General features: G+C 41.5%; 1 protein-coding gene across 1 annotated transcript; it reads right to left on the bottom strand.

The window, feature by feature from the left end:
• Window positions 1-122: 122 nt before the first annotated feature.
• Window positions 123-14,073, bottom strand: CAPSL (calcyphosine like). Its single transcript, XM_018077195.2, has 6 exons — window positions 13,851-14,073; window positions 9,901-10,037; window positions 8,916-9,093; window positions 8,077-8,286; window positions 4,152-4,292; window positions 123-360 (listed from the first exon to the last, which is right to left on the bottom strand). The coding sequence occupies exons 2-5, from the start codon at window positions 10,035-10,037 to the stop codon at window positions 4,191-4,193; spliced, it is 627 nt and encodes a 208-aa protein (XP_017932684.1). The 5' UTR covers window positions 13,851-14,073; the 3' UTR covers window positions 123-360; window positions 4,152-4,190.
• Between the last annotated feature and the right edge of the window lie 412 nt (window positions 14,074-14,485).

The raw sequence follows: 14,485 nt of genomic DNA, 5'->3' as shown, positions 1-14,485 counted from the left end.
CAGAAAGAATTGTGCCTTGCAGAATTTATCACCTAAGGAGTCCTTCTGCTGTGCCTTTTGCAACCAGACATGCCTATCTCATACTGGCCTTTTTAGCCATCAGCGCGCTTGTAACAAACGTGGGTAGAGACCTTTCCCTAATCTTCGTTCGTGAAGCCCAGCCATGATTTCCTCACTGTATGGGCAAAGGGCAAAAGACAAACCAAGATAGCTTCATTGGTGTGACTAAAAAGACAGGTTTCCAATCTTTATTCAGCATCAGAAAAAGAACTGAAAAGCAAAGATATCTCAAGAATTTTCATCTGGTGGACAAGTTACACGCTCTATACTTCCCAGAAGTCACAGCTTGGTCATAAACCCCTGTAAATACAAAAAAGTAGTAAGCAACTTTCAGTATAGGTATGTACAGACAACAGTTACTAAGCCAGCAAATGTTCCAGGAACATAGAGAAAAAAATATTGTAACACATTTATCCCCTTTAAGAAAAATATTAGTAAAATGATCTCACAGTACAAAAATAAAGGAATCAAAGCAGGGGAAGGCAAGTGGAAATCTATAAGCAGGAAATCTATAAACAGGGGTTTGAAAAAAAGCATGCAGAGGAAAGATGCCTGCATGTTTAGTTGTGAGTCAGGGAGAAAACAGGGCTTTAAAGAGCATTTTGCAGTTCTGGTCCATGTCTCCCCTTCTTGATTTGTTTCTCCCTTCAGCCTCCCAGCACTGGGAACTCAAATGTTCCCAGAAGAGAGATAAGCAGCTGCTGCATTCCTCAAGGAGCCAAGAGCTACAGGAGCCTGCAGTGCTACAGGTGAAAGGGCTATGTGACCCTCTTGGGACAGACTTCCCATTTATAACAGCCTGCCAAAGACTGTAGGAAAAATCCTTGCTTCCAATTTAAGAAAACGGCAAAAATACCTGCTGGACAAAGAAGTCAAAATATGATCGATTATTGTAATTGTATCATTAAAGGAATTAAAGAAGTGGTCCCTCGGGGGCAAAACACAGCCAAAGCCTTTGATGATCGACAAAAGAAAGATGAATCACCGTCAGAATGGTTGGAAATACTGAAGAGAAATATACAACAATATTCAGGTATACAGCTAGACAGTCGAGCAGGACAAGAATTATTAAAAGTTTGTTTTGTAGCTCATTCTTGGCCAGATATTAGGAAGAAATTAGAAAAGATAGAGGATTGGAACGAAAAAGGGTTGAGCGAGTTGTTGAAAGAAGCTCAAAAGATGCATGCCCGAAGGGATGAGGAAAGACAGAGAAATAAGATCGAAATAATGGTGGCTACCGTTAAAGAAATGAATAAACAAACACTAGAACAAGAAGATGACCACTGCCAGAAGTGTTACCAAAGTGCGTACTATGAGACAGGTGTCGTAACCACCTTTATGGCATATGAATACGTGAACAAAGCTTGTTATGATAAGAAAGAATTGGAAACCTGTGTAGTAGGTAACAGGCGCTATGGAGTGGCAAAGAATTTAGGGTCAGAAGGAGCACGATTAGGATCATACTGCCCCATGGGTGAGGCATGGATTTGTTGGGACATCATCAGTGAGTCAGGAGTCCCTGACCTAATAATAGAAGAAATCATTGCAGATACCAAACAAAAAACATCTAAAGATCACCTACTACTGTCACAGTTGAGTGATTTATATTCTGAACTAACAAGAGAGGAGAATTTTGAGCAGAGATTTTGAACTCCCCACAGTGGGGAAGAATTTGTTTGTTCATCTAGCAGAGAAAATTGCTAAAGGGTTAAGAGTGAATCACTGTTTGGTTTGTGGGGGACCTTTAATGGCAGAAGAATGGCCCTGGAGAGGTTTTAGTCTAGATGCTCAAGAGATACTCAAGGGAACTTATACATCCTCTCATAATAAAGCAAATAGGCCAGAAGGGTGGATATTAAGCTCCACAGTGATAGGAAGGGATTGTATACGGAGAACAGGAACTCATTTTGTACATCCAGTTGGGGAAACCCCGTGCAAATGAACTATAAAGACTAACTTCACTCACAGTGAGTATTTTCCACAAGCTCCAACTGACTATTGGTCAAGAAAAAGAAGCCCAGCTGTGAGTGGGATGTAAACCAGAAACTCTACCAAAGCAACAAAACCAAAATAAACCCTTTTTCCGGAATAAAAGAAATATCAAAATTTTGGGACAACGTTGATAACATGTCCAAAAACTTTTGGAAGGTATCCAATGGGCTCTTTTGGATTTGTGGAAAAAGAGTATACACAATCCTACCAGAAAATTGGAAAGGCTGCTGTGCCGTAGGAATAATTTTGCCTGGATTTTTCCTACTACCCTTAGAAAGCGGGGACAAATTAGGAGTCCTGTTATACGACTCCCTTAACCGAGAAAAAAGACAAATTAAAGAGAAAATACCCTATATCAAGATTAAAGGATACTCAATAGGAGGAACCCAAAAATGAGGAGAGGAGGAGTGGCCTCCTGAGAGAATTATTGATTATTATGGACCAGCTACATCGTCACAGGATGAGACATGGGGTTATTGTACACCTATTTATATGCTCAATCGAATCATACGGCTACAAACTGTAGTTGCAACAGTCATATATCAGATTGCAAGGGGGTTAGAATTAATAGCCAAACAACAGTGTCAAAGCAGAGCAGCCATATACCAAAACAGATTAGCCCTAGACTATCTTTTAGCAGAAGAAGGAGAAGTCTGTGGACAATTTAACACCTCAGACTGCTGTTTACAAATTTATGATAATTATGAAGCCGTAATGGAAATAGCCTCCAACATCCAGAAAATAGCCCATGTACCAGTCCAAAAATGGAATTCCATAGTAGATGGAGGGTGGTGGACTAACTTATTCAGAGGGGCATGGTGGAAGCAAGTGGGGTTTTTCTCATTATGTGCTATCTCTGGATTATTGTTTCTACCCTGTCTAATCTCATGTTTTGTGACATTAATTTCTAGTGTTGTCCAAGGAATGCAATTAACTGCCATGCCAGTGGATCCAAAGACCACTACAATCAGAGGCCTGGGAATCCAAAAGATCATGATCTTGCAGCTGGCCCCCAAGCAAACTTAAGACATGGAAAAGGCGCAGAAAGCATTACTTGAGTGGGAACTTACCAAACAAACGGAAAGAATGGATGAAGCACAAGATGTATTACCGAGTGGGAATGGACTCAAAAGGCCCAGCGACAGTTAACGTAAAAGACTTATAATAAAACCATGAATAAAGAGAAAAAGGGAGGATTATGAGAAATAAACAATCTGGTTTTGTTATAAGCAAAATTAATTTAGTGGAAAACAGAAGGGGGTGGGATTTTCTTTTCTTTCATTTAATTCCAAGGTTTTTTTAGGCGTATCATGAAAGCTGTAAGGTGGAAGGTCCTGTCTGGGCCTGACGCCAGGGAAACTTTGTGGCCAGGAATAGGGAAAAGTATAAAAATAAAAATGTACTCACGGCCACGTGGACGGCCTTTGTGTGCAGAGAGACCCCCCCATACAATGTATGGGGAGGGTATGTCACAAATCAATCAAGAGGGAGGGTAACACCCCCTCCTGAGTCCGAAAATTTACCTTTTAAGGTAAAATACCTGACACCTACTGAATATGTAACAGCTTCTCTAACCAAGAGAATACAAAAAGGTGCGTTTTTCAAATGGTGGTGTGCTTTCAAGGCCCATGTGACTTAGGATTGCACCCAGTGCTACAATAAAGAACTTCTTGCTGTAATTTTCTTTGTCCAGCAGGTATTTTTGCCATTTTCTTAAACTGGAAGCAAGGATTTTTCCTGCAAGACCACCACACTTCCAGAATATTTTGGTTTTCTCCTCTTGTCAAAGAGAGCTGTATCTAACACTGGAGGAGGGGATATGTTCAGGAGCCTCAGGGACCTACTGCAGATGTCTGAAAAGAAAGGAGTAGCTCATCTGAGAAAAGACATGCCAGGATGTAGGGAGAAAAGGGACAGATGTGCGTGGTGGCTGGATGCCAGATCTGCTCTCTGATTATTCTCCAATCCCCTGAAGCTGAGCCTACTGAAGCATCTGGGAATTAATTCTGCAGATTGACTGTAATTGGCATAGTTACTGAAAACTGTTGTTATGGAACATGAGAGTGTTGTTGTGCATACACTTAATCAAAGAAACCTACTGAAGGTGGAAGTCAAGTTTTGCTTCTTTAACCATATTATCAGAGTTTCCAAGCAGTCTTCATCATGACGATAAAGTAGATATCCGAATCAATTGAAGCGCTGACTCCTGCATAGTAGTTCATGAATTCTTCTGTTGTGACCTGAGACAGAGAGATTTAAAATAGGAAAACAAATATTTTCTTTTAATGCTGTAAGTCAAAACCACGCATGGAGGTGTTTCTTTAGGAAACAGAACATCTGCTATTTTGTGTTGTTGCTAACAAAAAGGAATCAAACAGGAGGCAAAAAAGACACAGAAAAATTGCTTAAGTTCACTTCTTTCCTAGACACAAGCTCTTGTCCTACAGAACACTTGGATGGACATGAAACATGTGAAGTTCACTAACATTACCAGGAACTAAAATTAAAATCACTGTTGCCTAAGAAGACAGATGTTTTAAAGTACTTTTTTCCAGGGACGATATGATCTGATACTTTGTGTTACTATTAATAAAGGTGGATGGGGCTTCTGATACAATCCAGAGACAACTCAGAACTTTATATCTACCCACAGAGAGAAAATACCATTGCTCTAAACAAGTCTCACTTAATGAAGTAATTACTTTTTCAACTACCTAAGGGTTTTGAATATCTTTCACAGGTATTGCGAAGTGGAATCATTTTAAAATGACCATTACAAAAAATCTTAACTCTTGAACCATGTAGGTCATTCTTTGAATCAACAACACATAGAAAAATAAAAACAATTAAAAAGGCATTACGTTATTAAAGAGGGTACAAAGGAGGGCCATGAGGATGGTGAATGGCTTTGAGGGGAAGCCTTGTGAGAAGCAGCTGAGGTCACTCAGTTTGTTCTCAGCCTGTAGAAGAGGAAACTGAGGAGAAATCTCATGGCAGTCTAAAACATCCTCATGAAGGTAAGCAGAGGGGCAGGTCCTGATCTCTTCACTCTGTGGTGACCAGTGACAAGACTTGAGGAAATGCCCTGAAGTTGAGTCAGGGAGGTTTAGGCTGGATATCAGGAAAAGTTTCTTCACCCAGAGGGTGGTTGGGCACTGGAACAGGCTCCCCAGGAAAGTGGTCACAGCACAAGCCTGACAGAATTCAAGAAGTGTTTGGACAACACTCTCAGGCACATGGTGGGATTCTTGAGCTGTCATGCACAGAGTCAGGAGTTGGACTCAATGATCCTGATGGATCTCTTCCAACTCAGCATATTCTATGAATCTATGATATTTACTCTGATTGCATTGTGTGCTTGAGAGCTAAGTAAAACATGACAATAGGGAGAAGTGATCACTATAGTCTGTCCTACCATCATGAACTGATTACAAGCCTTGCTGACCCTGCCTATTTCAGAGGGACCCCATGAGATCACAGTGAAGAGGACCTTTTTTGCAATTGCTTTACCCTGAGGCATTTCTGTTAAAAACATTTTAGGTATTCAGTATTATTAGTGTCTTCTGATTCAGGTACAGGAAAGCCACAGTTAGTTCTCAGAAGAAACAGCAATCAAGTGAACTAACATCAGGATTGTTGAACAAGAGTAGGTGCTCAGCAAAACAAGGCACTGAACACATAAAGGATCACTTTGGAGATTCATTTAATGTGTTCCTGGATGACCTCAGCACAAAAAGTAGGAACCTTTTGTTTGAGATTTGTTAGGTATCACCACTGTTGTAGAGAAGGAAGGGGACAGCCTGCCCAAAACTAGTAGCTCCAAGGATGACTCAACAGCATAAGGGGTGAAATTCAGCTCTATTAAGTGCAAAGTCATGCCAAAGGAAAATAAAATCCATTACCTCTCTACAAATGAGAGCCTGGGTGTTGGAAGCAGAGCAAGTGAAGGATTTGGGTATAGTAGCCAGCCACTAGACAGGTAGAAGTCATCAGTGTAATGCAGGCATGAACACACAGGTGCAGCCTCAAGAGTGGAAAGTGTTAAAGATGTTCCACAAAGCACTGATAAAACCTTACCTAGTTTGGTATTATTAACTGTTCAGACTGAGAACATTACCATGTGAACCATGGAGATCCAGCATTAAGGTCAGTCAAAAGGAGTTTACAGGCACAGAACAAGGGGAAACAGAGCAGGCTTGTGTCATGGCTTGAGAGCTCCAAAATCCAATTCCCTAGTCCAAGCCCCCTCCCACATCTCAACCCAATGTGAGATGGTTTTTTCCAGACACTACACGAGACTCAAAATGGGGGAAAGGGAATATATATTACAATGACTGTACAAAATAAATACTACAATACATTATATACAATCTTAGCTATCTCTACCATGACATAAAAGTATTTACAATGGATCAAATCTCTTCTCCCTTCCAAATAAAAGTCCAGGAGGGAAGAAGGAAAAGATCCCATTCCACTCTCAGAGCAGCAATGTCTCTAAGGCAGCAGGTTCTCTGTCTCTCTCTTCCATGCAGCAGTTCTGGCTGGATCTCTGCCAGTACACACGAGGGGGTATCCAAGCCCCCCAGCCCGTCGTCTCCAAGTGAGGGTCTTCTCTTCCGTGGGCTGCGTTCACCCGGACAAAGGTCACATCCCCATGTCATGCCACAAAGCACGAGGGGTCTTTGTAGATACGGTCTGTATCTTCAGGGGATTCAAGTCCCCTCTGCAGAGCTCTGTGCTCTGTCTCAAGCAGCGGGGGGACCAAGGTCACCCCCTCCACATTCCTTCTGAGCTTTACAGCTCCTTTCTGCAGTACTACAGCACTTCAAGACTCTTTCAAGTAAGAGTCCATCATCCTCCTCCTTTCTTGGAGGTCTCAGAGGGGTATGGGGTTTTATTTCAGTTCTTATCCCAACTTCCTCTTTCTCTCTGTAGAGCCTAATTCTCTCTCTGCTGCTGGCTCTCTCTTGGCTCTCCTTCCAGGAGTTCTCTCTGTGTTGCTGCATGCCTGTCGTTGTTGCTTGGTCTTATCTCTTCTGGCTCTCTGCCACTGTTTCTTTGGTCAGTGCAGTTCTGCCGCTGCTGATGCTGCTGCTGCTCACAGTGAAGAAACATCCCCCAGCTCTTAGCTACAGATACTTAGCCCAGTCTTACACTGTTCCAAGTCTCTGTAGCCCCCCTGCCGGGGGCTGGGGGGAGCCAGAGGCCCAAAGGGGCTCCGAGCCCCTTCCTCGTGGCTTTCACAACCTGGGTGCCTCTTCAACAACAACTACAACCACCTTCTCTTCTGTTCTGCTTGTGATATGTTTATATTTTGCAAAAGCACTCATTGGGTAAAACCTCAAAACTTCAAGGGTCACCACTCCCTGGGGTTTTACCATTTTATAATTTCAAGGGGGGAAAACTGTTTCCCCCCAACACAGTTTGTCTCAGAGATGGTTGCAAAGCAGATGCACAAGAAGTCCATCCCAAAATTGCCCAGGCTTTGCACCTGCACCAGAGAGCTTAGGCAGAGGGCACGAAGAGCTTGCAGTTCTGCCCCAGCTCATGGCTCCTCAGGGCACACAGTTGGTGGCAGCACCCCCAACTCCATCCTCCCTCCAACTCTCTGTAGATAAATCTATCTGTATTATGGACAGATTTATGAGTCAAATGTCTGAGTAATCACACTGGAGAAGAACCAACTGTAAAGTATTTAACATATTAAGGAAACTGCTTTTGAACTGAGTTCTAGTATTTGTTCTCCTAAGAAGTGAAAAATCCTCCAATTCATGTGGATCTTGAAAATCAGCATGCTTTAGCCTGGTAATGTAATCTCTTGTACCTCCTGCAGAGCCCCTTTTCCTCAGAATGTGCAAGCAAGCTGTACCAGCAGTGCTATGCACACACTATGTATCTACTTTATTTTTCCATATAAATGTTATGCAAATGCTTGGTACTGCAATCACTCGTACATTTAATAACATAAGTCAAGTGTTGAGTCAGATGGTGATTTCATGGCTTGACATTAGGTGTTTTACTTACCTTCCCATCTTTGTCATAGGGTGAATCAAAATTATCCAGAAAGGCTCTAAAAACTTGTTCTTCTGTCCAGTCTCCGTTTAAATATTTGGGATGGTGTTTTGGATTGTATACCTCTCGTAAGTCTTCGATTGTTATGACACCATCTCCGGTCTTATCTAATTTTTGGAATGCTTGCATTATTATTTCTTTCCTTGCATTCGACATGGGAGGCTGTAAGGAAATATTAACAGAATCATTTTATTTCTGCCAACTACTTGCCAAATTCAAGTACCTGCTGTTGTTAGCAGTAAAACTATTTCGAGGTGCATGGTTGACAGTCTACACTGTCTATGAGCTAGAAAGGGCAATATATCACCATAAAAAAGCAATGTAATTGAGACTATTCAGTGTCAACCAGTACAATAGTAAATGGACAATAAGAGAGAAAATACTACATAGAACACTTTTCTATTCCACCCATTTTATACATTTCTAACAAGAAATTACTAATTACTCTAAACACTAATATTTTCTATCTTAATTGTTTAGACTTCATCAGAGCAAAGAGACTCCAACCAAAATCAGCCACGGCATGGTGGACTAACGAGAGTCTCCCCTGAATTAGTTCATGTTATAAAGAGATGCATCATGAAATGACGCACAAAGAAGTGAGATTAATGAGCTGAACGACATAGGTACTCAGATTACAACATAGGAATTTAGGTAACTTAATCAAGGCTGCAATTCATCGAAAAAATCACAACCATTTATTTGCAAATATTCTATTCTATCTTGTTCTGTTCTGTTCTGCTGTATTTTTCTCCATTTAATGCAGTATTAACAAAAATTTCCAGACTTACTCTCAGTGTAACAAGAAATTCATCGAAGTCAATTGTTCCATTGCCATTTTTATCAAATATATGGAAAAGCTTTTGTGCTTCTTCCTTGTCAAGTGTGATCGCGTACACCTTTAATCCCCTTATAAATTCTTCGAAATCAAGGGTTCTGCTATTCTCGACATCCATCATTCGAAATACTCTGCAGGAAACATGACATTTGAGGAAAATGCACAGGAAAACATGGACAATGCTGCAGTGGTTTAACACAGTGCTGGAGCACAGGGTCACTTTACTGAGGTAACATTGTTCAGTCTTCTGATGGGGGGCGGGGGGAAAGGAATAAAACCCCCGACCAATAAAACCCTCCACAGTTATAGGCAGCAGAGATAACTGGTTTCTATTGGGTGCCTGATTATGACACATCTGAAGGTAAATGAGGGGAAGGCTGCCATGGTCCTCCAGTTCATTATAGCCCTCTGCCTTTGGCAAGTTGGGCATTTAGATGAAGTTCCAGTTGGTCACCACCTGGATCCCTTTGTGGTTTATAGGGCCTGTGAGGGGTTTCAAGGTGTAATGCAGCTCCCCTTTCCTAGGACTGAGGTGCAAAAAGACTCTAGGTGCCTCCCACAAACTACACAGACCATTACACACAAGGGAATCACATCTGAAAGAAAAGAAGCATAAAATCCCCTGTACTGAGATACTTAAATTAGTTTTCAAAAACACCAAAGAGAGATATGTGTCTTAAGCTTCCCTTCTCTCCCTGGCAGGATTTGTTCTGGGTCTCACAGGAGCATCTTCCCATGAGAGATTCACACCGCTCATCCCTTCAACGGGCAAGCAGGCCAGTCCTGTGGCCCAGAACACATGAGCCCCGAGGCCAGGCTGTAAGTTGTGGCGTTTGCATTGGAACCAGGAAACTCAAATTTTGGTCCCTGTTAAGCCTGTGAGCCTCTTGCAGCTAAAACTATAAGGCTGAATAATGGATTTGACTTCTTAGACTCACTTTCCAAGTCCTTTGATGCCAGCAGATCCCCTCGCTAAACACAGCAATCGCAGCTTTTCGACTGGGTCAGTAGCTCCCAACAGGCTTCTTTTAGCCTGTATTACCATGTCTCGGTCATGTCTTGCTGTGCCCGACATCTGAAAGACAAAAGCAGTCTTGTGACATGGATTCACATTCAGGCATAGTGCTGAAACCCGCCTTAGAATATGGAGCATCCCAAGTCCCTCACCTGCAAGGTCTGGTGGCAATTCTTTCATGACAACTCATTTTGACTCTCTATTTCCTTGCCCTTATATCCTTCTATCAGAAAGGAAATTGCCAGTATAGGTCATGAACCCTGAAAGGAAAGCTCAGTCAACCATCCTGTGATTAGATAGGAATGCCTGGGTAAGAATTTTCTGCCTAAAATGTGAAAATACAGTGAAAACCAGTGGATGAAGCCAGGAGAGTGAGGTTGCCTCCACATTCCCTACATCCCTGCCAAGCCTCTCCTCCACCTGGAGAGGTTTGAAATTAGCATTTGACCACAGGAATACAAACATTATCCTGGGTGAGGACCTTTGCCTTAGATTTGCTTTTGTTCCACTAAGTCCCTAATTCTCCAGAGCAGAGCTTTCTCCCATGGCATGTCTGAGCAACAGCAATCACCTGCAGATGACACCTCCTGCTTTTTTAACACAACTGCAGAATAAATTAGTACCTTAAACTTGCACAGCATTTAGAACCTCGGGACTTCAGACTCTGCCAAGTCACACAAGCCTTCCAGCTTCCCTCAGAGGAATAAAGGGAGAAAACCAGCCTGTGAAATCTGCAGTGCTGCAATAGCACCACCAAGAGGAGCATGCCCGGGCTGGCAGAGGGTCACCCCTTCTCCCACAGGTACTATTTTTGCCTAGTGCTAAAAAAAACCCAGGGCTGTCCATGCCCATAACCAATATTTTAGGACCACACGAAATCCTGGCCCCTGGGCACATGCTCAGGGCCAAGACTGCCACTTGCTGAGGCAGTGCTGCGATGAGGAGATGAAGATGGGCAGCCCTGTGAGGCATTAGTGCACGTGGCACTTCCAATCCCATTGTCATTGCATGTACAGAAGTGTGAATTGAAATAGTCAGAGAAAACTTATGAGAAACATGGAATCAAACTGTTTCGTCTTAACTACTCTGCTCCTGTCTGCAGAGCATTGGCTATGACTGCTGGTCATGTCACATATGCTAAATTTTATAACCCTTCAGATGACTCCAGTTGAGCTTGGAAAAACAGAAAAATAAAATGGTTTTGTACACCCCAGTTGGTTTCAGTAATAGATGATTGTACAAGTCTAGAGAGGTAGAATAGAGACCATTTTGGCCTTTGGTTTAGACAGAACAAGCAAAGTTCTTCTGGGAACTCATTAACCAGTGACCAGAAAGACCTTACAGCTGCATGAGATCAGCAGCCAAAAATGTTTTCTGTAAACAATGACCTGTCCTTAAGGGGAAATTTTTAGCTGGAAAGAATATAAAATACAGTGAGGTTACATAAACACAGTGCAAACTATATCTCCATTATATAATTATCCACTATAGCTTATATATAATATATAACAACTATACTTCAATACACAGAGTGCATAATGCATGCATAGCACTGTGCAGTATGCCTCCACACTATGTTATGTATTTATATGTATTTATATGAGGACATAATTTGTCTCCACTGCACGCTGCAAAAATCTACACAAACACACACCATGAAAAAGGTGTAACATTTTGTTGCCTCGGGTTCAGCGGAGCCATTTCCAGCATACTGCAAACAATCATTGCAGCAAGATTCATGAATTGAGACTAGGGAGGGATAATCTGATTTGATATCTATTTTGATCTCCTGTGCCATAATAAAAGGCACTGAAACTGGCCAATCCTCTGTTATCTCTGCAGTAAGCAAAAAGTTTGCTTCTACATCTACAAGCATTTCTGGCTGAGAACTCACCATCTCCAGGCCAAGTTGCTCTAGTATTGAACCATTTTCCATTTTAAAAGGTGTTTTTTGTTTCTAGTGAATTTCCCCCATCATTAGCTGCTGCTTTACTTTTTTTTTACAAGGCTAAAGAGTTACCTATTAAAAATTTGTCCAGATGCAAGGTCCCTTTTAAATCCATTTTGGCTAAATAATTAGGTAGAGCTCAGGTTTCCTGATACAAAACGAATTTCCAGATGTCAGATAATTCTGCAATTATGCTTGAACTATTCAAATTATTTTTGCAGTGCTCCTTCTGAAGTGGGTCAGAGCACTCCAATAATATCACTAATACCATAGGTAGAGGTATTCCCACTTCCTTCCCCCCGCGTATCATGGTTAGAAACACTAACAATAAATATTTCTGCTGCTCTTTGCAAATCTGCATTCTCTATAATGTTCAGTAACAAAATCACCACCAACAAATACACACTATATAAACCATATACAAACTATACCAACAAATGCTATACAAAACTCAGCAATTAAAGTCTGTTTGCAAAGTAATTGCACTTGCGCTTTACCTTAAAGCACCTAAAACATGACCTGGCTTTCTGTGTCACACAGCGGTATCTGTTTGAGAAGCCTTTCTACACATCCAGTAAATACAGAAAACCAGTTAAATACAAACCCTGCAGCACACAAGCCTGGTCCACAGAAACACTTTTGCCACTTTCCTATTTCTGTTGGCTGCTGGTTTAAGCTAGAGATAAACCCTTCTTAGGCCATATTGAAAAAAACAGATTCCAGATCAGTGCAAGGAAGGAGAGGAATCACATGCTCTTTCCTCTCATTTTGCTTTTGCCCCTTTTTGGATAATGTGAAGTAATTAAAGATGCAATCAGGGTTTGCTGAATATAACAATTCTCTGTACACCGTACAAATGTGTTACATATTAAACCCATTAATAAAATAAGAACAGCTCATAACCATAATTGTGCATGGTTTTAATTCTTATATCTTACCCAAGATTATCAGACGTCTCCCTCAGTAAAATTAATCATCAGTGTTTATTTTAATTTTGAATGCTAGAGAGTTTTGTTTTGCTTAACAGCCTGGGCTATGAGCAATTACAATAGCACACGTTGTCAGCATTGTTTGTTTCTATGGGCAATGTTGTGTTGTGCATGCTAAACAGAAATTATTGCATGTATTCTGAACAAATGCAAACCCTTAAATTTTGGGTTGAGTTTTTCCAGCAAAACCTTGGGCCATTCAGCAACCAGATCCTTTTACATTCCTCTGTGCCAGAGGATTAAACCTGGAAAGAGTCAGATTCAGTCTAAGCTCTGCATCATTTGTTCAAATGTTATCCCTCAGCTGAGCCCAAAATCCTCCTATGAAATCCTGGAAAATGCTGCAGCATGACAGGCAGAGTCCGCATACTTGCCTCTGGATTACTTGAGCCTCCAGAAATCCCCTGTCCTGGCCAAAGACACTAGCAGCACACCACCTACCCCAATGTACAAACTCTTACGATCTGAGACTAGATTAAGTGGCCTAAACCAATTGCACATATTTGGTTTACGCCTTATAATTCCATTAAATTATTAAGAGCATGAAAACTACAGGAGTATTTGACAACCATCTAAACACCTCTTTAAAAATCTGGCTTACCACCCCCACTTGAGCTACCCTGTAGCAGCTTCCCGTCTCTCACTTCATCATCCCCAACCTTCTGGCAGGTTAACATTACTGCTCTTGCTATTTTGCAGATAGATAGATAGATAGATAGATAGCATATATATATGAATATACAATGATATATTAAAATATATAATTCTAATAAAATATAAAATACACAATATTAAGATATATTCTACTATAAAATTATATATAATAATACATAATTTTAATATATATAATTATATATATTTTAGAAACCTGCTTTTGGTTGATCGGAGAAACTTATTGCAAGGTAACAAACAGGAGAAAAAAAAAAAATCCTCTACCTGCAATGTTATCCTGAATGCGAGGTTTTCACCAAGGACTGTGGAGGTGTTCAGAGCACCGGGATGGTGTAGTGCCCCACCTGCTTCTCTGCAGCCTCCCTGCAAAGCTTACTTATAGATCTCGTTCGACTTGTTTACACACCCGGCTGCCTCGCCCCCCCCTTTTTGGGAGGCCTGGAGTTTACCTGGTAATCTCCAAGGTGACACTGGAGGCTGCAGTGGCCCAATCTGCAATTATACTACTTCCTTGTACGATTGCTGTGGGCCTTTGAGACTCGTTTGTTTTAAAAATAATGCCCCACTTCTCATCTCTGCCCATGTAGGGGCAGACGGGGATGTGGGAGAGTAGGAAACACCTCGTGCCACCCCCACACTGAGATAGAAGGCCAGGTGTGATTGTGGGAAGGTGCTGCGTTGCCATGCTGGCCTTGGCTATGTTTTGAGAACGTTTCCCTACCTTCATAGTTGACAGGGTTGAAAAAAACTTGCTGGTGCAATCTTGCACTCAAAACCTAATAGGAGAATTTAAGTAAAAGACTGTCTTCTGTATTTCACAAAAAACAACTCGCCAGCGTATATATTTTTCCTGCTGATTAATTGCCACTTTGTAGACCCACTGGTGGTTAGAACCTCTG

Source organism: Manacus vitellinus, unplaced genomic scaffold (assembly GCF_001715985.3).
Source record: "Manacus vitellinus isolate BGI_N305 unplaced genomic scaffold, ASM171598v3 scaffold_36_pilon, whole genome shotgun sequence".
Lineage (NCBI taxonomy): Eukaryota > Metazoa > Chordata > Aves > Passeriformes > Pipridae > Manacus > Manacus vitellinus.
The sequence above is the reverse complement of the archived record's forward strand: the minus strand, read 5'-3'. Positions and strand labels throughout refer to the sequence as shown.

Coding starts and splice junctions, on each gene's coding strand:
- CAPSL (XM_018077195.2), bottom strand. CDS start 10,037: ATGTCGGGCACAGCAAGACATGACCGAGACATGGTAATACAGGCTAAA. Junction 9,094..9,900: donor GGCATCAAAGGACTTGGAAA/GTGAGTCTAAGA, acceptor TGTTTCCTGCAG/AGTATTTCGAATGATGGATG. Junction 8,287..8,915: donor AATTTCTTGTTACACTGAGA/GTAAGTCTGGAA, acceptor ATTTCCTTACAG/CCTCCCATGTCGAATGCAAG.